General features: G+C 48.9%; 7 protein-coding genes across 7 annotated transcripts; 6 read left to right on the forward strand and 1 right to left on the reverse strand.

Moving 5' to 3' along the window:
* Positions 1-2493: 2493 nt before the first annotated feature.
* H6S33_007275 (uncharacterized protein) lies at positions 2494-4714 on the forward strand (the record flags this gene model as incomplete). Its single annotated transcript, XM_044838806.1, has 5 exons — positions 2494-3041; positions 3097-3219; positions 3274-3355; positions 3407-4309; positions 4370-4714. 5 exons carry the CDS (start codon positions 2494-2496, stop codon positions 4712-4714), a joined length of 2001 nt encoding a protein of 666 aa, XP_044688811.1.
* A 1369-nt stretch (positions 4715-6083) lies between these two features.
* On the reverse strand, positions 6084-7221 carry H6S33_007276 (uncharacterized protein; the record flags this gene model as incomplete). Its single annotated transcript, XM_044838817.1, has 8 exons — positions 6084-6114; positions 6169-6229; positions 6413-6486; positions 6572-6680; positions 6753-6762; positions 6826-6835; positions 6923-7125; positions 7201-7221. The coding sequence occupies 8 exons, from the start codon at positions 7219-7221 to the stop codon at positions 6084-6086; spliced, it is 519 nt and encodes a 172-aa protein (XP_044688812.1).
* A 1665-nt stretch (positions 7222-8886) lies between these two features.
* On the forward strand, positions 8887-12384 carry H6S33_007277 (uncharacterized protein; the record flags this gene model as incomplete). The annotated part of the gene is made up of 4 exons (XM_044838828.1): positions 8887-9492; positions 9630-10086; positions 10154-11311; positions 11369-12384. The coding sequence occupies 4 exons, from the start codon at positions 8887-8889 to the stop codon at positions 12382-12384; spliced, it is 3237 nt and encodes a 1078-aa protein (XP_044688813.1).
* Positions 12385-13951: 1567 nt separating this feature from the next.
* Positions 13952-14263, forward strand: H6S33_007278 (uncharacterized protein; the record flags this gene model as incomplete). The annotated part of the gene is made up of 1 exon (XM_044838839.1): positions 13952-14263. One exon carries the CDS (start codon positions 13952-13954, stop codon positions 14261-14263), a length of 312 nt encoding a protein of 103 aa, XP_044688814.1.
* A 798-nt stretch (positions 14264-15061) lies between these two features.
* On the forward strand, positions 15062-16072 carry H6S33_007279 (uncharacterized protein; the record flags this gene model as incomplete). Its single annotated transcript, XM_044838850.1, has 1 exon — positions 15062-16072. One exon carries the CDS (start codon positions 15062-15064, stop codon positions 16070-16072), a length of 1011 nt encoding a protein of 336 aa, XP_044688815.1.
* Positions 16073-17096: 1024 nt separating this feature from the next.
* On the forward strand, positions 17097-18665 carry H6S33_007280 (uncharacterized protein; the record flags this gene model as incomplete). Its single annotated transcript, XM_044838861.1, has 4 exons — positions 17097-17291; positions 17363-18235; positions 18300-18393; positions 18454-18665. The coding sequence occupies 4 exons, from the start codon at positions 17097-17099 to the stop codon at positions 18663-18665; spliced, it is 1374 nt and encodes a 457-aa protein (XP_044688816.1).
* A 1654-nt stretch (positions 18666-20319) lies between these two features.
* H6S33_007281 (uncharacterized protein) lies at positions 20320-21361 on the forward strand (the record flags this gene model as incomplete). The annotated part of the gene is made up of 4 exons (XM_044838872.1): positions 20320-20337; positions 20403-20540; positions 20611-20647; positions 20709-21361. The coding sequence occupies 4 exons, from the start codon at positions 20320-20322 to the stop codon at positions 21359-21361; spliced, it is 846 nt and encodes a 281-aa protein (XP_044688817.1).
* Positions 21362-21498: the final 137 nt, after the last annotated feature.

The raw sequence follows: 21498 nt of genomic DNA on the forward strand, positions 1-21498 counted from the left end.
TTCGAAAGCAGTCATACTTAGGAGTTTTATGGAAAGCTGTGGTATGTCACAATACGGTCATATGCATGCCGTGTCTCTCCTTAAGCTTGGCACGATTTAAAAATCAAAATCAGAAGGGGGAGAGCTAGAGCGCATTTATCGATAAGTGGCATTTCACAGGTTGTTGTTACTCCGAATTGCGACTTACTACATGTAATGTCGTATCAAAGTAATAAACAGTATAAAAGGCTTGCTTAGGATTGGGTGCGGGTTTTATATAACTCAAGCGAGAGGCCGGGGGTACCAAAACTCTATTTGTACTTCTAGAACCGATCTGGCCATATATATACTTGTATTTACTTAAGTCTCCGATATATCCATGATCATGAGACCCCCACATATCTGCCAGTGCCGATAGGTCGAGCGATATTCATATGACGGAGTTGAATTTATAGGGCTTAGGTGCAACATCAAAGATTGTAAAGGAGGGCGGGAACGTTCATTCTATCTTAATTTGTGTTTCATGTGAAACTTGTGCTCGCAAAAATGTTTCCATTATTTATATAGCATGCATCCTGCGGTCATCACGATAAGACTACATGTAGTCTTCCACCTTCCTACCTGTCAACCGGTATTTACACAGGCACAATCATGCCTACGTGCATTTGTGTATAACATACTTATGGCCGGGTGACAAAAGTAACCGTGATTTTGCGTAGCAACCAGCAAAAATTGCCCAAATCGATCAACTCCCAAAGTCGGTTCTCGAGATTCATACCTAAGGGATAGGTTCTATCAATCTAAGGCTTTCTAAGTATACAATCGTTTATTTCATATCTATTATGGTTGTGGAGTTATACTTGTTTCAAGACGCATTCCCATACAAAATCTGGTTGCAATAGAGTCTTTTAGCTGCTGTTTTCGGAAGAGACTTGCAGTCGTTCAACCAACAAGATGTGCAGGACTTTTTGTCGAAGTGCTCGACTTTCTGTCCAACTATTGCAGCTAAAAGACTCTAATGCAAAATCACGGTTACTTTTGTCACCCAGCAATACCTCGGAGCTAAACCAGGGCCCGGAGATCCAAACGGAGTGAAAGCGCTACGAAAGTCATCGCGTTGGGAGTTGTCCTCTATCAACTTTATCAGTTCAGTTTATCCCCACGTGCAGGCGCAACTGTTTGGGTTTTTGTGATTATAGAGGGTTAGGTTTAGTGTCTACCTACACACAGCTACAACTCAAACCAGACGCCGTCCAGACCAGATATTCGACCAGATTTTACCCAACGTAGCACCAAACAGCTATGCACGCAAATATCCGAAGGTCACAACTCTCATGTAATACCAACCGGTTGCATGCCCGACACTCCCCGTGAACCCCTGCGAATGTGGGGTAATAGAGTCTTTTAGCTGCAATAGTTGGACAGAAAGTCGAGCACATCTTGTTGGTTGAACGACTGCAAGTCTCTTCCGAAAACAGCTAGACTTTCTGTCCAACCTGTTCGACTTTCTGTTCAACTCGCGCAGCTAAAAGACTCTAATAGCTCCAAGGTCAGGGATTAACTCGCTTGATAACCCTAACCCCATAAGGCGCCGTTAAAGTTGTGGACCGCGGGCTTGGAAGAACTGGTGGCTGGCTATGGGGGTTAAGCTTGTTTAGGTGGGAAGCTATTGCTTCGTATCCACCGGATTTTTTGCAACAGGATAAAATTATTCTGCCGACCCTGCTTGGAATGATCATACCTATATGTATCTCCCTCATAAGTTCTTTGTGTATGTTTGTTCGCGTTTGAAGCGCTCTACACTCGCTATTGTTGATTTATGTGAGTTCTTGTTAGGTAGATCTGCTGAACTTCACATGTAAAAGCTAAAGATGCCGAGTTTGCCTACATCAAAGGTTAATTGTCAGTCCATCAGGTGCTTCGACGACGACGTCAACGTCACAGAGATCTCCATAACTAATCTTTGACGTACGTCTCTACTCCTCGATGACAATTAACCCGAAAGTACCGCAAGAGCGATGATATCTCTTGATATTTCAAGATTTTTACCGCATTTTCTAGAATGTTCAGTGCGGTGGTCTCTCCTCCGAGCACTGGGGCCCGGTAATATTCATACCGAAAGCCCGAATAGAACAATGAGGCTGAGGTCTGATGTAGTTGCATGTATTGTTCGTTCGGGGGTCGGGTCGTTCCGGTTGTGTGGGGAATTCTATGAGTGCTGCACTTTAGGTTATGGGGTTGTGGGGTTGTGGGGTTGTGGGGTAACTATGGGGTACAGTGTTGATCGCCAAGGATTGATATCCATGCCCAGGGTCTCGGATATCCAAACGAGACTCGTATTCACCAAAAAAAAAAAGAAAATACTGAATCATAGCAATCGTAGTTATTTCGAAACCTTTGTCAGAAATCGTAAGTAGCTATGATTCAAAGATATAGGAGTATAAAAACGGCATTACCTCGCACTCGATTCAATGGATTCCTCACACTCAACTACAGGCACAAGCTATCCTCGAGATGTTATACCACAGCTTGCTCCCTCTCTTGCTCGCCCCCCTTTTAGCAGCCTCCGAGATCCCCTTTAAAGAGTACATCCTCGCGCCCCCCTCCCGGATTATCCGTCCCTCCATTGTTTATGGCACGAATGGGACTGTCTCTGGTGCCCTGCCTGGTACGCTCACACTTGCCGCCAAATCTTCTATAACCTACGATTTTGGAAAAAACATCGCCGGTTGGGTGACTCTTGTTGTTGAAGACGCTCGAAATGCCTCTTCCATCAACGTGACCTTCTCTGAGTCTTCGTTATGGATATCTAGTGAGCACTGTGATGCGACAGCAGACGCCGGCTTCGATGAGCCATTGGTGCTCGAGATTGATGGCGAGGGTGAGTATAGTGCTCCGTGGGAGAGAGAAAGGGGTGCCTTTAGGTATATGAGTATTGTAGCTGGTGAAGAGGTCGTGTTGGGAGATGCGTGGGTTTATTTTACAGCAATGCCTCATTGGGGCGAAGATGCGCTTCAGGACTATACCGGGTGGTTTCATTGCGATGATAATCAACTCAATCGGTTTGTTTGACCGCCCCTTTCCCTAGAGGGCCATTATTAACGAAAATTCGAATAGGATTTGGTACGCCGGGGCTTATACAAACCAATTGGACACGATTGACCCCTTGCGCGGAGATGCACTGATCTTTTTCCAAAAGATTACCCACACTTCCATCGTGAACGGGACTCTTCCATGGCAGTAAGTATACCCCTCTCACCCACCATCTCGACCGTTCCTAATCAAGATCCACAGCAACAACTTCACCATCACCAACGGATCCTCGGCGCTTACCGATGGTGCAAAGCGCGACCGCCTAGTGTGGGCTGGCGACATGGCATGTCACTCGCCCCTTTTCCTCTTGTCTTCCATTCCTAATAAAATCTAGGCGATCGCTGTTCCCGGGCTTGCAGTCTCTACGTTTGATCTGGTCTCTGTTGCAAACTCTCTCGACTCCCTCTTTGCGCTCCAGCTAGAGAACGGTATGCTACCGTACGCTGGCACACCATTCAACGAAGCTGGCGCCATATCTTTCACCTACCATCTCTATACTCTCATCGGAGTTGCCGATTATTACCACTGGTCCGGTAATCTCACCTACTTGCAAACTTATTGGCCAGCCTGGAAACACGCCATGTCCTGGAGTGTCGACCACATTGACTCCAGTGGCCTCGCAAACATCACCTCTCCATCTGACTGGCTGCGTTTCGGCATGGGAAGCTATAACATCGAGGCGAATTCGATCCTATATTTTACCCTCAACCTGGGTATTAGCCTCGCTAGTACAATGAACGATACCTCTGTTGTAGAAAGCTACAGTACCTACATGGCCGGTATTAAGTCTGCCGCTAATTCCATTCTATGGGACGATAAAGCGAGCCTCTATAAAGATAACGAAACCGATACCACTCTGCACCCACAGGACGGTAACGTTTGGGCCATCAAGTCCGGAATCCTCCCTACGCCCTCGAGGGCAAACGAAATTTCCGCCGCTCTCCGCGAAAGGTGGACTCCCTATGGTGCTCCGGCACCTGAGGCAGCAGACGCAATCTCGCCATTCATTTCTGGCTTTGAGCTGGAAGCCCACTTCATGGCGAACGAGACGCAGAATGCTCTTGACCTGATGAGAACGATGTGGGGTGACTTCATGCTGGACGATCCAAGAATGACGAACTCCACGTTTATCGAGGGGTACAGCACCACTGGAGAGTTACACTACGCGCCATACACCAACGATGCAAGAATTTCTCATGCTCATGGATGGGCGACGGGACCGACAAGTACCATGACTGTATGTTATTTTCCTCCTATAATTCATATATACGTACTGTTAGACTAATACTAGGCACAGATATTTATCGCCGGTATTAAACTCACTTCAGAAGCGGGAAGGACTTGGTCCATAACCCCCCAGACTGGCGACCTCAAATATGCGGAGGCAGGATTCTCAACCTCGCTGGGTTTGTTCTCGTCTTCATGGCGTTTTGAAAAGAAGAATAGCCTTTCTTTGAATATCAGTACACCTGAGGGGACGACCGGTGATGTTGGGATTCCGACAGGGGGAAAGGATGGGACAGTCGAAGTGCGGGGAAAAGGGATGAAGTTCAGGATGAAATATAAGAGTGATGAATATGAGAGGTTTTGGATTCAGGATCTGGAGGGAGGTGATTACGAAATTAATGTTTGGAGGAAGTAGTGGGGTTAAATGTATTGGTGTAAATAGTAATGAGAAATGTGTGTTTGTATTGTACTTACTTGGTGGTCGAGATCAAGTTCCAGTTCTAGATTTCTGCACCCCTAGTGAACCCCGAAACCTTGTGTGTAATTTCATTCTCAGGTGAGGCTTAGGCGACGTTAAAGCATTGTGGCTGATTAGCTGGTTCATGTTGGACCCAATAAGCTGGGCTGGCTTGTGGTTTTAAAACCGAATTCCATGCATGATGGGACTCCTTATCCCTTTCCTCCACCTTCTGCCCCCCCCCCCCCCCCTTTCTATGCCGCTTCCCAGGACCACATTTGGGGGTTGAGATCGAAGGCGGCGATACTCCAGCTCTAGTTCTGAAGGGAGGAAAACTCTTATTCTGACTCCCTCCTTTGCAGCAAAATCAGCATCGATACACGCCTTGGATGATCCAGTACTACTGTAGTTACGGCCATGAGAACATTTGTGATGGCCTCACCTGAACTACTCGTAAGTATACATGTACACCTGAAGCATATCGTTACTTGGGCCAGAAAGATTCCAAGAGGGTGAACTACTGCCAAAGTGTCCAGACTAGATACTAAAGGTGTTACAAGGTATCAGCTGTAAGGTATCCAGACTGATGATAGATGAGAAGGGCCATTCGGTCGGTGGGCTTGATGTAACGTCAAGAACTATATGGTGGAGCCGAAGAAGAAGCATTTGTTCCCGAAGTATTCAAAAGCCGATAGCCGCTTCCTAATGGCTGGACACATGACCACATTCCGCTTTTCGCAGGCAGATGATTTAGTGATATTTCCTGCCACGTCGCGCATGGCAAAGGGAAAAATTATAATTACACGCATTTATATCTTCTCAATTTATCCCAACTATGTCTAAGAACCTTTCGTAATGAAGTAATCAATCAATCAATCAATCTAAGAACCTTTCGGTACGTTGAAACATAATATAGGTGAATCACAGCCTATCACTCACTTCTTACACATTCACCACATGCAATTCGCACCATGAGGGAATGTCATCAAGGCAAAGATCGCGCCAAGCTAACCCGCATATAACTAGAACCTAAATACGATGCCTTGAAATGCTACATGTATGCATTTGATTAGTTGTTCCGTTAGTAGCTGACTCCTCGAATCCCTAACCCTGAAGCCTTGTTTTGGTAGTTCATAGGCAAATTAATTAAACAGCTTCGAGCGTCCTTTGAGGAATAACTCAAAACGAAGAATTCCCCGCCCCAAATTGGCATTCCCACGGGGAATAATTAGCTCCCAATTTTTTTAATTCCTTAATGCATGCATCATTGTGTGTCGAGCTAAACTCGACACTGTAAACCACATGTATGTACTAACTCTCGCATTCCTCAAAGAAGTTCTAGTAATAAATTCATATGCCTGTAGCTCGCTCGCTGTCAGGAGGCGACAAAATGAATCTAAAGTGGAGCATACATATTTATTCTCACATCTGAATCCGTTTCTGCATTAAAATATGTGCCCGGTTGCAGTGCGCCTTATGAGTGAGCACAAGAAGTGACATGCTCTTTTTTTGTAAAAAAATATATCATATGCAGCCATGCGGTGAAACCGGAAACTCGAATTGACGTTTCGATCTTCCCGCCGGTGGACGTAATCATGTCAGGGTGCAAGCACTTAAGATCTCGCATTGGCCACGCAAGCCCTGGAGGGCGGGTACATATGTGTGATTTCGGATCTCCGAAATCATGGATGAGCAAAGTCGATGAGTCCAAATCACATTCTGATGATACTCTACATTGAAGAGTGTGTGTGATCGTGAGCTAGGCCTAGGGCATTGAGATCTAGCAAGGATATCGATTGGTTTGATCTGGCTTACGTGTGAAGTAAGTCAGAGAAGTAGGGTTTTGTGAATTTAATAGATGTAGAGTATGTGTATGTAGGTAATATAATACCTCCTCGATTTTGTCTGTCGGAAATCAGTTGCGCTATAAAACATATGTAAATCAGTAAATGAAATCTGGGTAAGTTCTCTAATAAACGATCAGGGACGGCCAAACGAGGTCTAAACTCTGAGAACACGTATTTCACCGGACATCAGGCCTTGGTGCGGTGCGATATCCCCGGCCATACAGATCCTAAGCTTATAAGGAGTATCTGGTCAGGTCCAGCGAATACTAGTGGGCCTAAAGCTGCTCTTCCGATATATCTGATCAAGGTTTCAACGAACCCGAAGTGCATGGAATTAACTCGAAAGCTAGCATCACCCCGTTGATACGGATAGATATCTTTTGAAAAGTTTATTTCTATGAATGTGACGGGTTGCACGTCAGTCGCGGGCCACTGCGCACGAATAGGAATACCTACATACATGTACGTATCTCTTTGGTAACAACCCCCACCCTTACCCCACCCCTTCTTCCCTTCCCTTCCCTTCTCTCCATCCTATCAGCGATTTGTTTTTTCTTAGAATATCACGCGAAAACGAGGAGATCTCTGGCACCCAACCGGTTTTGCACGAGTAGACATCAATACTGCGACACTGTACCGGGTTCCAACCCGTAACCGGGTCGTTTTAGCTCAGATGGGTGACACACATAAGAGGGATTAAAATCATAATAAAAATCTAAACAGGGCTAGAACTTACATAAATGGCCAACTTATTGCAGTGAATAGTGCAACTTCCCCTGAGTCAACAGCCATCAAGGTCTAGATTGTTTCTCCTGTAGGGCGATAAAATAAAAAAAAATAAAAGAAATAAAAAGGAACATGAGATATATTGGAGCAAGCAGTGAGCAGACGTCCCGTCTCCCGTCTGTCAATCGTTATGAAGCACAGATGATCTTCGCTTGTCTATGCGGGCTGCTGCTTCCGCCGTTTGAGCTTACTCGTTCTAGGTTCCCGTAGTTTAGGACATCTGCATTTCGGGCCTATGTAGGTAAATGTATCTACCCCGCTTCTCGAACGAGGCGAACATAATCGGATGGATCAGAGAGCTTGGAGTGGAGCAGTACGTACTCACGTAGTAAAGGCTCTAGTACCTATATTATTCTGGAGGTTACTAATTGACCTTAGTTTTTACTGATTTCAAGCTGAGGTTGTTCATAAAGGTGATGCATCACAAGTGGCGGCATGCATATGTTCGAGGGAACTGCCGATATGAAGTGGGCCAGCCCTGTTTAATACTCAGGCACCACTTATCTGCTGTGCAGGGCTCCTCCTTCGCAAATCGACCATGCGTGCAGGATGCAGGCAGACAAAAGCCTGATGAGAATCTGCTTAAGCGTTAGTCTAGAGGAGAAGTAAGTATCCATCTCGACACGGGAGGAGGGGTAGAGAGATACTGGCTTTACCATACCACCGCATATGTACCCATCTCATCTCATCTTTTGCGAAGCAAGTAAAAAAAAAAGAAAATGTCAAGACCAATGAGAATAGGTATTGTTACTCTGGCATGGACCTTCTAAAAGAGACGAGCCGACCAAAGTGAGTCCCAGCGAAGGAAGCTGCTGCATAACGGCTTTTTTCCCATGGCTTCTCAATTAGACCAACCATCAGGTTTCATGAAGAAACTCGAGGGAAAAGGCCTCAGATGCCGGCGCCGACCGTTATCTTTTTTTGCTCATGCACACTAACTATTCATAGGCCAAGGCGATGGTTGAACGAGGTTACATGATTCACATCGGTTGGCAGCGGTTCCCCAGAGAATTGAGAGGATGCATTTCGTAACCATCTGGCGAACAGAGGGACTTGCTGAACCAATCACTGAACTGGTTTCCCTTCACCACAACTCACTCGACCTTAGAAAAATATGTAGCTACATGATACTTGTAATCATATCACATGTACCGGGATTAAAGCGGTATCTTATCGGATCGGATCTCGTGATACCACCTTCTCTAAATGTGCGCGAATGAACAGTGGCCCGCAGAAAATCCCAGATTAATCTCAGGAAAGCAAAGGAAAGATATTTAAGAGAGTACCAATGGGACCAAGGATATCTGAGTACATTTTGTGGGAGCTTGTGTCTGTCTCGGAGGGTCTGGACCGAAAGTCATTCCCATATATCTAGAGATAAACAATTCTTTCCCCTCCAACGTCAACAACGCGTCTCCCAAAGGATACCTCACTGTCTATACCAATTGCTGAAACGCTCAATATTCAGAGGAGAAGTAAGAAGTTCAAGTCACAGATATGTCTCGCCGCCGTCGAGAGCAGTTCGAAGGGGCCCCACAGTCTCAGCCTCCAGACCCTTCTCAACAGCAACAGCAGCAGCAACGTCAGCAGGTACTCCTCCACCAGCAGCACCAGCAGCACCAGCAGCACCAGCAGCACCAGCAACATATAGCACAGCAGCAGCAGCAACATGTTACTCAACAGCTACACCATATCCAACTCCAACAGCAGCAGGAGCAGCCGTATTATATTCCTCTAAGTGCCCCTCCTGTACATCCTCCTCCGCCGCCGCCCGGACCCCCACTTCTAGCCCAAGGCCCCCCACCTATTGTACCATTGACAGCGCAATCACCTGAGCCACTTCGTTTACTCTCAGTCTTGGACTCACTGAAGCCCTTGGGCTTCACCTCCATATCCGACTTTCTCGTACATCTGTTCACAAGCGAAGACCCCGCAGTCCGCCGGCGCGTAAGCCTATTCTACACCCATGGCGGTATCAAGTCACTCCTCGAAATCTTCATGGCATCCAAGCGCGCACGCGAGAATGGCGGAGATGAAATCGCTGTAGCGTGGGCTGGGGGTGTGTTCAAGGACGAATTCGATCTCGGACTCGTTAAGGGTGGTGTTCGTTCCCCATCCTATTCCACCCTTTCCCTCCTCTGCACCCTTCCACTGTGTTTTATTCGCTGTTACCATTTGCTACCACTACCTACCTACATATACTGCGAATCGTCATTTCTGAGAAAGTTCCGTGCATATAGATCAATGTTGATGTCCGCGCCAACTCCACCGAATCCCGCGGGCGCACGACCGGGGAAATCCTCAAAGAGGGCCTCGAGAACTTCGACTTGGTTAAGGTGCAACGACAATGCGAGCGCAAGGCGCCATTACTATGGCGCCTTTTGGAAACCCTGTCTTCATCCGACCGTGAGCGAGTCGAGGTGAAAGTTGCACCACCATCGAGCGACGAGCAGCCACAGCCGCCAGCTTCAAAACGGCGGAAGATGGATCCTGGGCCCGGGGCCGTGGGTGTATCAACCGCGAATCCGCCTTTGACGGTAACGATAATGCTTCTATTACTCGCAAGTTCACAGGTCAGAAACAAGTTTCAGAAATGGCTTGGGCTCTACCTGTATGCTCAGGGCGTTCGAAAAGGGCCATTGAATTCGCTGCGAACATTGGGCGTAGGCAGCGAGGGGAAAGTCATCGGTGATAACGGTTTGTGTCCTGCGAAGCGAGGGTTAGGGTTGCGGATATTCCGATACTAATCCATGACACCGCATAGTGCTTCGTGTGATCGGAGACGATACAAAAAAGAAATTACGTGCAGAGCTGGGTGGATCAGATCAAACACAGGTCAGGGGACCCGGCGCTCCAAGGATCAACTCAAGATCTACAAAACGCAAATCCCTTCTCACTGCAGAAGCCATTGTCTTGGAGCCAGCCCAATCTAATCCGGATCCTTTGCATGGGAAGAGACCTTTTATAATATCTCAGGCTACCTACCATCCCTCCCCTAAGGATCATCTCCGGGCTGATAATTTTGCGCCGTGTGCGACGATTCCATTCATTATAAGACTTCCCGTGGAGACTCCTGTCCTGACCAAAGGGATGATAAAAACCTCCTCCTTATATCGCAAAGAGAAACACTTTCCAACAGTCCTCACACCTGCTATGCCGGTTGCGAAAGATCCGCCTTCGTTCGGCAGTAATAGCGCAGGTTCTAATTCCGGGGTAGCGGCGTTCTATAGCTACCCATTTTCAAATTCTGCATACAGTACAACCCCTGGGTATGATGCACCGACACCGGCTCCAAACGGCGACTTTTACTATGCACCAGCTACCCCTAGCGCTTCTTCGGGACCTACCTGGCCGGGCAACGCTAACCCTGGTGCTACGGGGTCTGCGAATAATGGAACAAGACTTTTGCTTACAGACGAGGAGGGAAAGATATATTGGAAGCATCAGGCAAGACGCAGTGTTTGGCGTGCAATGAAGCGGATGTGGCCGAAAGTTGGAGAAATCATAACGGAAGATGAAGTGTGTGAACCAGTCACTAACCCTGCTGCTCCTCCAGAAATCGAGCTAGATATCAAAAACGTAGTTTCGCAGGTATCGGAGGAGGACCTATTTCCAATGCCGAGCATGAAACGCGTGAATCCCAAAAAGCCCGAAGAGCAAATGGCTGTTCTGGAATTGGTCTCAGAATACCTTGGTTTCGAGACGAGACATCTCAAAGGTCCCGGTGCCGGTGACCGCCTCTGGATCTGGGCTGGAAATCTTGAAACGATACAAGGATTAAAATCCGCACGTCATGCAGCACCCCCAGACTCGGTATTACACAATATACACCCGGTGCTCCAACTTTTTGATATAAGACAATCATTCCTCCTTGAGCTGTTGAAGCAGCACTATGGAAAACCGAATGATAAAGATTTGACAAGTCTCTGTCATCACATGCAAATCATGAATCGAAAATTTCTCATTTTTGGGTTTTCAGTTACGGGGCAATATGCGGAGGGGCTTCTGCTTCACTCGCTCGAGTCACATCTGATCGATTCGATTTTGAGCGTGACAAAGATACGTGAATCGGGACCAAAGACAAAACAGGAAGTTCTCGACATAATCACGAAGGTCTACGAGACCTACCTCGACCCCGAGACCGTAAAGGCCTACCAAGCCGTCACAGAAGCAAATAATCGAGACGAAGTCTTCGAAAACCACATGTTACTGATGCAACACTCAATCGTCTACTTCTCTCTCCTGGAATGCATCGCTGCGGCATCAACAGACAACCTCTTGCACATCCTTGCCTGGATCGCTACCGCATTCCAGGGTCTCACTTCCGCTCGATCCACAAAAATGGCGCGAGAGCTATTAGATCTGGTCTCTGGACTGCAGGGCGAATGGTCCAGTGAGATCCGAGCGGCTGTTCTTGGGTCCATGATAATCCCTAAACCTACCGGGGCACCGTATCCTGTGCTTTCGTCACATCCTGCAGCTGCAAAGGTACCCGGCGAGTTCCATGAGGTCGATTTTGCGATGAAGCAGCTGCTGAGGCAGACAAAGACCGTCTTTGACCTGCGCGATAATCCGAAATATGACTTCTTCCGTGAGGTCGCGACGCCTAATATCAGGACTATCTCGAAAGTTGTCCGCAACGCGGAGGAGGCTCTAGGGACGGCGCCAAGGACGGCAAATCAGTGGAAGAGCCCTGCCGAGAATGTGGATCCTGACAAGGAGATTCCCAAGCTAGTGAAGGAACTTCGAGAAGGACGGGTGGGAGAATGGGTTGCAGGGAGGAAAGCAAGCTTCAAGGTGGAACATCTTTTGGCGAATGGAGAGGAAAGGATCAGGGGCGCGGGATTCTTGGAGGAATTCTGCAGGAGGGGCGATAGGGCTGTTGTGGATGGCGAAGATGCGGCGGATGAGACGGAGCAGCTTGAGGGCGAAAAGGAGTGGAGGAGGAGAAATTTGTTCTTTGCCCCCGATTTCGGGTTTGATTGGGGTTTGTAAGGGGCGTCTGAGTATTCTTTATGTTCTATATCTGGTAATAAATAAATGAGGAGGCGTTGGTACAATGTCTTGGTATTTGCAACGAATCTTGATGAATGACCCGTTTGCAGCATATTTCTGTTGACTTTTCTCGATCGTTATTAAGAAATGTTGTTAATTACTTTTACTCAGCATATAAATCTTGCCAGACCCAACCTGTTCCAGTATACCGCCCCATCGCTCTTTCGTCGAGGGTGCCTCCCTTCCGTCTCAAGGCTCAATCACAAAGTCTCACTCACGATTAATAATATGTTCTGTTCCTGCCACTTAACCACGATTCAAGATCAATCATTGACACCCGCTTACTAATCAAACCCACCCCCCCGGGGGGGCCACCTCCCAGGGACATTTACTTTTTTGCACTCCCATTCTGACGTTTTTCGTTTTCTATCATTTTTCGTTAAACACTTGCTTCAACACCCCTGGAACAGAGTTTGGGGCCAAACTTGTGTACCCGTATTTCGCGTGGGTAAAATCGGGGTTAATTATGTAGTTATCCCTTCCACTGTTATTAAGGTTTTCGCCCCTTTGAAGCAGTAGGCAGGGCATGCAGGGTGGGTAATGGTAGTACTATTGGGATTAAAGATTTTAATATATCGCTAACTACTCTGGGTATTGGTATCACTGCTCTAACTACATGTAGGTCTCCCTTTTAAGCTTTATGGCCTGTATCGACCGACCTCTTCCTGCAAACCGGAATTCGAACTCGGGGCCTAAAAACTCGGATGGCTTTCTAATGCGTGTGGCGATCCATAGAATGGTTGATGTTATCTAGATCTGGGGTAGAGCGACTGAGACTACATGTACCCATGGAGGGCTAGCAAGTCTCTGTACCGTGCATGCGTAGTGTGTTTTCTGGCGTCGCGGTGGGAGGGCAGAGCTAAGAGTCGCAGGGTCCGGAGGCCTTGCATTTTTTACTAGTTGTCTGAAGGGGAGATTCACTACATGTACATACATGTAGTACTCTACTTCAGACTAAGCTACGTTATCCGTGGGCGTCACGACCTATCACTCGCCGCCCAAAACCCGCACCCGGTAACCTCCACACCTCTTTTTTTTTTCTTTTTTTTTCCATCTTCACAGGGCACATATTAACCCAACCCCAACAATCAGCCATCAAGTCCAACCCAGAACCTTAACTAACAAGGTAGAATATTCCCTCAAACCCCCCCCCCCAAACACCTTACCTCCGACTCATGAAGAAAGCCAAGTGTGGCGCAGCACCTAGGGCTGCCGCCACACATGACGTACGTACGTACGCTGGCCGCCACCCCGCAATGGAAGCTTGAGATATAAACTCCAAACAACTCCCACGGTGGTTCTCAGGCCTCTTTTACCTGTGGACTTGCCCCGTTACACGTTTCAAACAAACAAACGAGCAAACAAACTAAAGCAAACAAACCCTTACTTTCCTACCTACAGTACTAGCTGTACTCACCTACATACCTACATACCTACCTACCTACATACCTACCTACCTACACTACCTACCTCCACTACAGGCTACCCACAAACACACATCCCCAAAATGCCCATCCCCCTCTTCACCACCGGCGAGAAGCCCAACACGGCCGAGACGCAAACCTCACCCACCAACAACCCAGCCGTAACCTCCACGCCCCTCACAAGCGGCAGCGACCTCCCCGAGCGCCGCAGATCAAGCGTGTCCGAAGCGCACCACCACCACCACCAGGAAGCGCTGCGCGCCTCGGGCTCGGGCACGGCGACGAGCGCGGCGAGCTCCGGCAGGGAGCGGACGAAGGAGGAGAGGGAGGAGGCCGATAGGCTGTATGAGGAGCGGATGGAGGAGGAGTATGCGAAGCGGGAGGGGGGTGCTTAGTGAGGGGGCTCGGTTTGTGGGAGGGGGAGCTCAGTTTCGGTTTGTGAGCTTGGTGTTGACGGTTCTGGGCAGGGATTGGTTAGTTAGTTGGCTGCGGGTGCTGGTGCTGGTTTGTTGTTTTGTTAGGTTCCACTCAATTACAAGTAGTCAATTGCGAGTCCATCTGCTTCATCTACCATCCATCTCTCGTCATCTCTCGTCGTTATTGTGATATGCCATATGCCATATGCCAACTCGTGATTGAGCTCCAAGCTCCTTGCTTACCTGCGCTGGGGCACGTTTGTCGCGTGCAGGCCCCCCGTTGCGGTTGTCTGCATGGATGTCTAATACCTGGCCTGTGATTGGCCGGCGGAGAGCCTCCCTTGGCACCACTGACGTAGTCGGGGCTGCAGCTGTCTAAGAAAGAAAGAAAGAACAGGAACGGTCCTTCTTTCTTTCTCGCAGTGGGCAAGGAAGGGTACAACATGTAGTAGTAGTAGTAGTACTTGTGCTTACCAGGCGCAATCCTAGGGGCTCTGTTAATACTCAATTGCTGCCCTCTCTGTCTGCCGCCTTCTTTAAAACCCGCCAGCGCCTTTCTCTGATCCGAATTGATATCCAGAGTCACGATACTCAGCTTGCATTGTTGTCCTGTATAATCAATCACCTGTGAACACCCGCTGCACCTGTAAACCCCAATTGATTGCCACCTGAATACTCTATCGGACCCTTGATAATCCCACAATAAAAAGACAAGCCACCCAGAAGGAAGGAAGGAAAGAAAGAAAGAAAAACAACATACCAATTGCAGCAGCAGCCATGGTCCTCGTCTACCTCAAGAACCTCCTCTTCCGCTCCCAAAAGCCCTCCCGCCACGCGCACGAAACACCGCCCCTCCTCCCCACCACCGACCACCCCAAACACTACGGCAGCAGCACCTGCGACACCACCACCACCACCACCCCCTCCTCCTGCCGCCACCCCTCCTGCCCGCGCCGCACCTCCCAGAAATCCCTCTCACCCTCACCCCCAAACACCAGCACCAGCACCAGCACCAGCACCAGCACCAGCACCTCCTCCTCCTCCACCCCGTCCAAAAAACCCTACATCGACCCCCGCGTCCTCTCCGACCTGACCATCGGCCTCTCCGACGGCCTCACCGTCCCCTTCGCGCTCACCGCCGGCCTCTCGGCCTTCAACGACACGACCGTGGTCCTCTACGGCGGCCTCGCCGAGCTCATCGCCGGCAGCATCTCCATGGGCCTCGGCGGCTGGCTCGCCGGCCGCGGCGAAGCCGCCTTCCACACCAACACGCTCGCCGCCACGCGCAGCCTCGTGCGCACCAGCCCGGAGGCCGTGCGCCCGCTGCTGGCGGGCGTGTTTCGGCCGTACGGCGTTGCCGAGGAGGCGCTGGAGCGCGTGGTGGAGGGCTTGCTGGCGGGCGAGGAGGAGGCGCTGGTGGCCTTTGTGATGCAGTTTCATTACAATTTGCCGGCCGTGGAGGAGGTGGGGAGGAGGACGCCGGTGTCGAGCGCGGCGACGATCGCGGCGGGGTATTTTTTTGGCGGGTTTGTGCCGTTGGTGCCGTATGTGTTTGTGGGGAGGGGGGATGTGTTGGTGGGGCTGCGGTGGAGCGTGATTGTGATGGTGGTGTGTTTGTTTGTGTTTGGGGGCGGGAAGACGGTGCTGGTGGATGCGGCGGAGGAGGGCAAGAAGAAGAAGAAGAACTGGGGGAGCATCGTGAGGGGGGGGATTGAGATGGTGCTTGTGGGCGGGGTGGCGGCGGCGGCGGCGATGGGCATTGTGAGGGCGCTGGGCGGGCTGTCCTGATGAGTTAGAGACGTTGATATAATTCCTGGGAGGACCTCTCGAACTTTCTGCGGGGATCGAAAACACAAAAAAAGAAAAAAGCTTCTTGGGCGTTGGTGCGGAATATATCTTTTTTCTCTTTGCTTGTAGTGTTTTTACTCTTAGCCTGTAACATATATACATCTTATATATATATATTAGCGGTAGGTTCATGGTGTGTCACTCGGTCCCGTAAAATTCTTTTTTTTTTTTTTTCTTTTAGTGTCTGACGATTACACATTGGCCCGGCCCGGTATTGTTAGAGTTGCTTGTTTTGCTTTATTCGGGTCTGGAAACGATCTTGTACGAGCTTATAAATTCAAGTCACACGATCCTTTCTCTTGGAGCGAAACTGATGGGCTCGAGGACGCCAAGCTAATACAAGAAACCCAAATGATGTATGATGTTGGGAGGAGTGAGTGCTTCATCGGAAGTCGTGCTCTGGAGTGCTATGTACATGTGCTAGGGTGCATGCTAAATAGCAGAGCATGTATGCAGTCGCAGTATACTAGAGAAACACGCGTCTACACCACCACCACCGGACTCGTTGGCCCCATGAGGTGCGTACTTCCCAGCCTCGTCCGTGCCACGATCCTCATACGCAATCACTCGAACCCCACCCCACCTGCTAGTTCCGTAGCTATTTGTCAGCAAGGACCCAAGGACCCACTTTCATGCTTCCCCCCCCCCCTCCCCCCCACAGGCCACTACCGTTCAGTGACTACCGGTTACTCGGCTAAGCCCATGCAGCTTTAGAGTTATGCAAGCATCTTTACTTGGACAGGGTAGTACAGGTAGCTTAGGAGTCGACGATTTTTTTTTTTTTTTTTTTTTTCCTGCTTGTTATGACTCCCTTTAAATATTTGCAGCTCCTCGGTGTCGTTTCCATGGGTTGTCTCGAGTGCAAAACCCGTGAGATACCTTTGACGTCAATTGAGTTCCCAATCGCAACTCCACTCAACAAAAAAAAGAGGAATATTCTTAAAAAGGAATTAACAGTTGCAATATGGAGGAGAAACCGGCTCCAGCTCCACTCAGCGATGATAATTGTGCCGGACAGGCAGAAGTCAACGATAATAAAGAATTGCAAAAGACCGTTACTGAAGTCAGCTTCGTCGATGTTCCCCCTGACGGAGGATATGGCTGGGTCGTCGTCGGTTGTTGCTTTATGGTCAACGCCATGACTTGGGGTGTAAACAGCGTTCGCCCCCCCCCCCCCCCCCTCCCTCCTCCCTCCTCTGCAAATCCCATCAGTAGCTGATTAGTGTGCAGTCATACGGAGTGTACCTTGCCCATTACCTTTCATCCAACAAATACCCCAATGCTACCCCACTCCAATATGCCTTCATTGGCGGGCTCTCAGTGTCCCAGTCAATGTTTATCGCGCCCGTCGTCACCCTGCTCCTCCGCCGGACTTCAACTCGGACAGGCATGGCAGTTGGGATAGTCCTCCAAACTGGCTCGCTGATCCTCGCATCTTTCTCCACGGCAATCTGGCACCTCTTCCTCACGCAGGGCGTGCTTTTTGGCTGGGGCCTCGGGTTTCTGTTCACCTCGTCGGTGGGGACAATATCGCAGTGGTTTAGCAAAAAGCGGAGCTTGGCGAATGGAATCACGTCTGCGGGGAGCGGCATTGGCGGGCTGATTTTCTCGCTGAGCATCCAGAAGATCATCCAGACGATGGGGGTCGAGTGGGCGTTTAGGATCGTGGCTATCTGTGTGTTTGTCACAAACACGGTCTGTACGCTGCTGATAAAGGATCGGAATAAGATTATTAATCCGAATCAAAAGGCGTTTGACTGGAGACTGTTGAAAAGGTTTGAGTTCCAGCTGGTCATGGGGTGGGGGTTCTTGTCGATGCTCGGATATATAGTGATTCTGTTCTCGCTGCCGGACTATGCGGCGAGCGTGGGGATGTCGAAGCAGCAGGGGAGCATATTAACCGCCATGCTCAACCTGGGGATGGCTTTTGGCAGACCCCTGGTAGGTATCGGGAGCGATCGGTACGGTAGGATCAACACAAGTGGGCTGATGACGCTGGTGAGTGGGCTGAGCTGCTTCTTCATCTGGATCTGGGCGAGGAGCTTTGGGGTTGCCATACTGTTCAGTTTGGTCAATGGAGCTGTTTGTGGAACATTTTGGACGGTGAGTAACTTGCACAAGTATTCCACCCACCTACTGTGTAAGATATTGAGACTTTGTGCTGTAGACGATATCGCCCGTTACCGTTGAGGTAGTGGGTATCAAGGAGCTTCCGAGTGCATTATCCCTAGTATGGCTCTCCGTAGTTCTACCCACAACATGTAAGTCTTCGTTTTCTGTCTCCGATTAGAACACACACTAACGTCAGTATCCTTCTGTAGTTTCGGAGCCAATCGCCCTCTACCTCCGCCGTCCAGGGGAATATAATGCATACCTATATCCGCAGATTTTCTCTGGAGTTTTGTACATTGGTGCAGCAGGATGCATGTATGCATTGCGGGTATGGGCCCTTACGAAACAGGACCAGAAGTTGGAGGGGGAGGAAGATGGTGAGAGGAAAGGCAGTAGATGGTGGAGACTTGCGAAGGTTTAGGATTTGGCACAGAGAAGAAACAGAGGGGATGGATTATGAATGATAGATTGTTTTTTTTAGATAATAATGAGCTTAATTGATATAATGTTATGATTTGCCGAACTATCGATTAGATGAAGTCTGATGAAGCCCTTGATCGAGTACAGTACCGGAAGATGACGCTGGATGGCAGGTACAGGTGTACATGTACGCAAGAAAGTAGGGCCGAGAAAGCTCTCTTTTCGTGGTGATAGTCTAAGGGCACCCGTAAAAAAAAAAAGAAAAAAACGCACTAAGCATACGTTTCAATTGAATGTTCCTAAGTTTTGCAAAAGGTTGCATTGATGGCAGCCGCCATATCTACAACCCCCACCCCTGGATTGAACCATGGACCTTCGACAGGTACAACTTGGCACAACCACTCGGTGTATCCGGGAGGCGAGTGTTAACCGGTTGGCCACTCGCCCATGTGTGTTGTGGGCGGGAAATGGTATTTGAACGAAATGGCTGATTGCAGGTAACTAATACTATTCCTATTAGGTGAGCTGTGATGCCGGCCATTGGGTTTGGACTTTTTCTCTACGGCCTACACAATCCTAATATCGATGAGCACGAGAAAAGACGAGACCATTTTGCACCAAGTCTAGTCTTGCCTTGTCTCGTCCCATCATGGTCTCGGAAGTCTCGAGACCTGAAGTAAGTCCCGAGACGAATCTCGAAACTAATATAAGCTAAACTGAACTCACCACTTTGAAGAAGATTTTCAATCCGCCAATCACAACCACAGACGCAGAGAACCTTCCCCGGAAAGATCTGCCCCCTGGCGACAGAAAAGATCCCCATCGGGGACCTGGTCTTCACTCGATAAAGTTTAGGCAGGCACCACTGTTGCGGGTACCGGCTTGTTCCTGGATAAGCGAACGGTTATCAGCTTGGTTGTGGTTAGAGTTGAATACTCACACGTGGCGGTTGAGGCGGCAGTGCAGAGAGTTAGGGCTCTCTGAGGATAGCGGCGGGGGAGGCTTCGGGGTGTTAATTGTTTTCCGGGGACGTGGTTTTTGAGGTTGAGGTACTTGCGGTGAAATTAAGTATTGTCCCAATTGCGCTGGCAACCATTCAACCCCACCAAACTTGAGACCCTATAAAACCACAACCAATAGCTAAAGCCAAGTGTGTTAAAGTCATAGTCATTTTTATGCTCAAAAGTAATTATCTCCTGCGTTAATTATCATGGTTATGGTGGTGGTTGGTAGGCCTAAGGAAATGGTGAGGTCAATGGTTGCTATCGCGAGAGACAATACTTAATTTCACCGCAAGTAGGGGATCGTGAGGTCTTGCTGGAGCTTGAACGCGAGATTGTAAAGATCCTTCAATCCTCTGTATGAGCACTTATTAACCTTGAGGTCTTGAGGATAGGCAGAATTACGGGTTTGAAACATGTAGCCCCCGAATAGTTTCTCCACATAGGACGGGTGGCGTTACTTATCGATAAGATAAGAATCTGATAAAAACTCCAATGACCTCACACCTAACCCATAGACCTTCGAAAAAAATCTCAATGACCCACCCGCCCTGAAGATCAGAATAAAAGCTCCAGGAAAAACTCAAAAAACTTCTTTCAATACTCCACCACCCATCTTTCCTTCATTTCTCACTCTTTGGTGCACTGGAAACTATGTCTATCAACATGATTGTAGGTTACCTCGAGCTGGCAGTTGAGTACATGTATTCAGAAGTACTGACAATGGGGATTTGTAGGCTGGCCCGATAGCGGGTATTGTTACTTGCTTAATGTTCTACCCATTTGACACGATCAAGACGCGCATTCAGTCTCCCGAATATCGTCGAGCGGCCCAGGCGGGAGTCCAGCGGATACGGCTTCAGGGATTATACCAGGTACGGCCCGTGCCTCTAGATTAGCTCCTTGGGACATGGAGTACAGTAACTAACAAGAATATTGATCTAGGGAGTCGGGCCAATTGTTCTAGTAACATTACCAGCATGTAGAGCCTCTAAACCCCTTTCAATTACACCAATTATGAAGCGACAACTAACAAATCATAGCGGCCGCCTTCTTCACATCCTACCAAAAGGGCAAAGAGTTGCTCCGGAAAGCATTACCCTCGCTCCCGAGCCCCATAATAAATTGCGCCGGCTCCTCGATCGCAGAAATGATTGCCTCGGCCGTCGCCACGCCCGCCGAGGTCATAAAACAAAATGCACAAGTCCTATCCGGCGGAGGCACCAGTACCAGTCTCCAGGCGCTACGATTAATCGGAAGGAATCCCCGAGATCTCTGGCGAGGGTATACCCTCCTTGCAGGCCGCAACCTCCCCTTCATTGCGATCCAATTCCCAATATACGAAGAGTTGAAGGTGCTGCTAGGCTCGGGGAGAGTGAAAGGCGACCTGTGGGAGACGGGGAAGGTCACTGGGTTGGCTGCGATGGCATCTGGCGGTGTCGCGGCGTGTCTGACGACGCCAATTGATGTCGTGAAGACGAGGGTGATGTTAACGGCTGGGAATTCAGGCAGGAGAATAGGCGCCGTGGAGACGTTTAAGGACGTGTGGAAGACGGAGGGCGTGCGAGGAGTATTTAGGGGAGGGGCGTTGAGGACTGTATGGACGTCAATAGGGAGTGGGGTGTACCTGGCCCTTTATGAGAGCTTGATTGCTTACGCGGGGAATAGAAAGGCGTTGGAAGCTGTTGATATTTAGAGGTGGAAATAATTAATGTGCGGGGAAATCTTTGTTTAGAGCTGAGTGAGGGACTGAATGTTGATAGGTGAAATATAATTGTAAATATAGTACACATAAAACTACTACATATATCTCCGTTCAAACATTTTTAAATT

This window comes from Morchella sextelata (assembly GCF_020137385.1).
Source record: "Morchella sextelata strain SCLS chromosome Unknown scls_23, whole genome shotgun sequence".
Taxonomy (NCBI): Eukaryota; Fungi; Ascomycota; class Pezizomycetes; order Pezizales; family Morchellaceae; genus Morchella; species Morchella sextelata.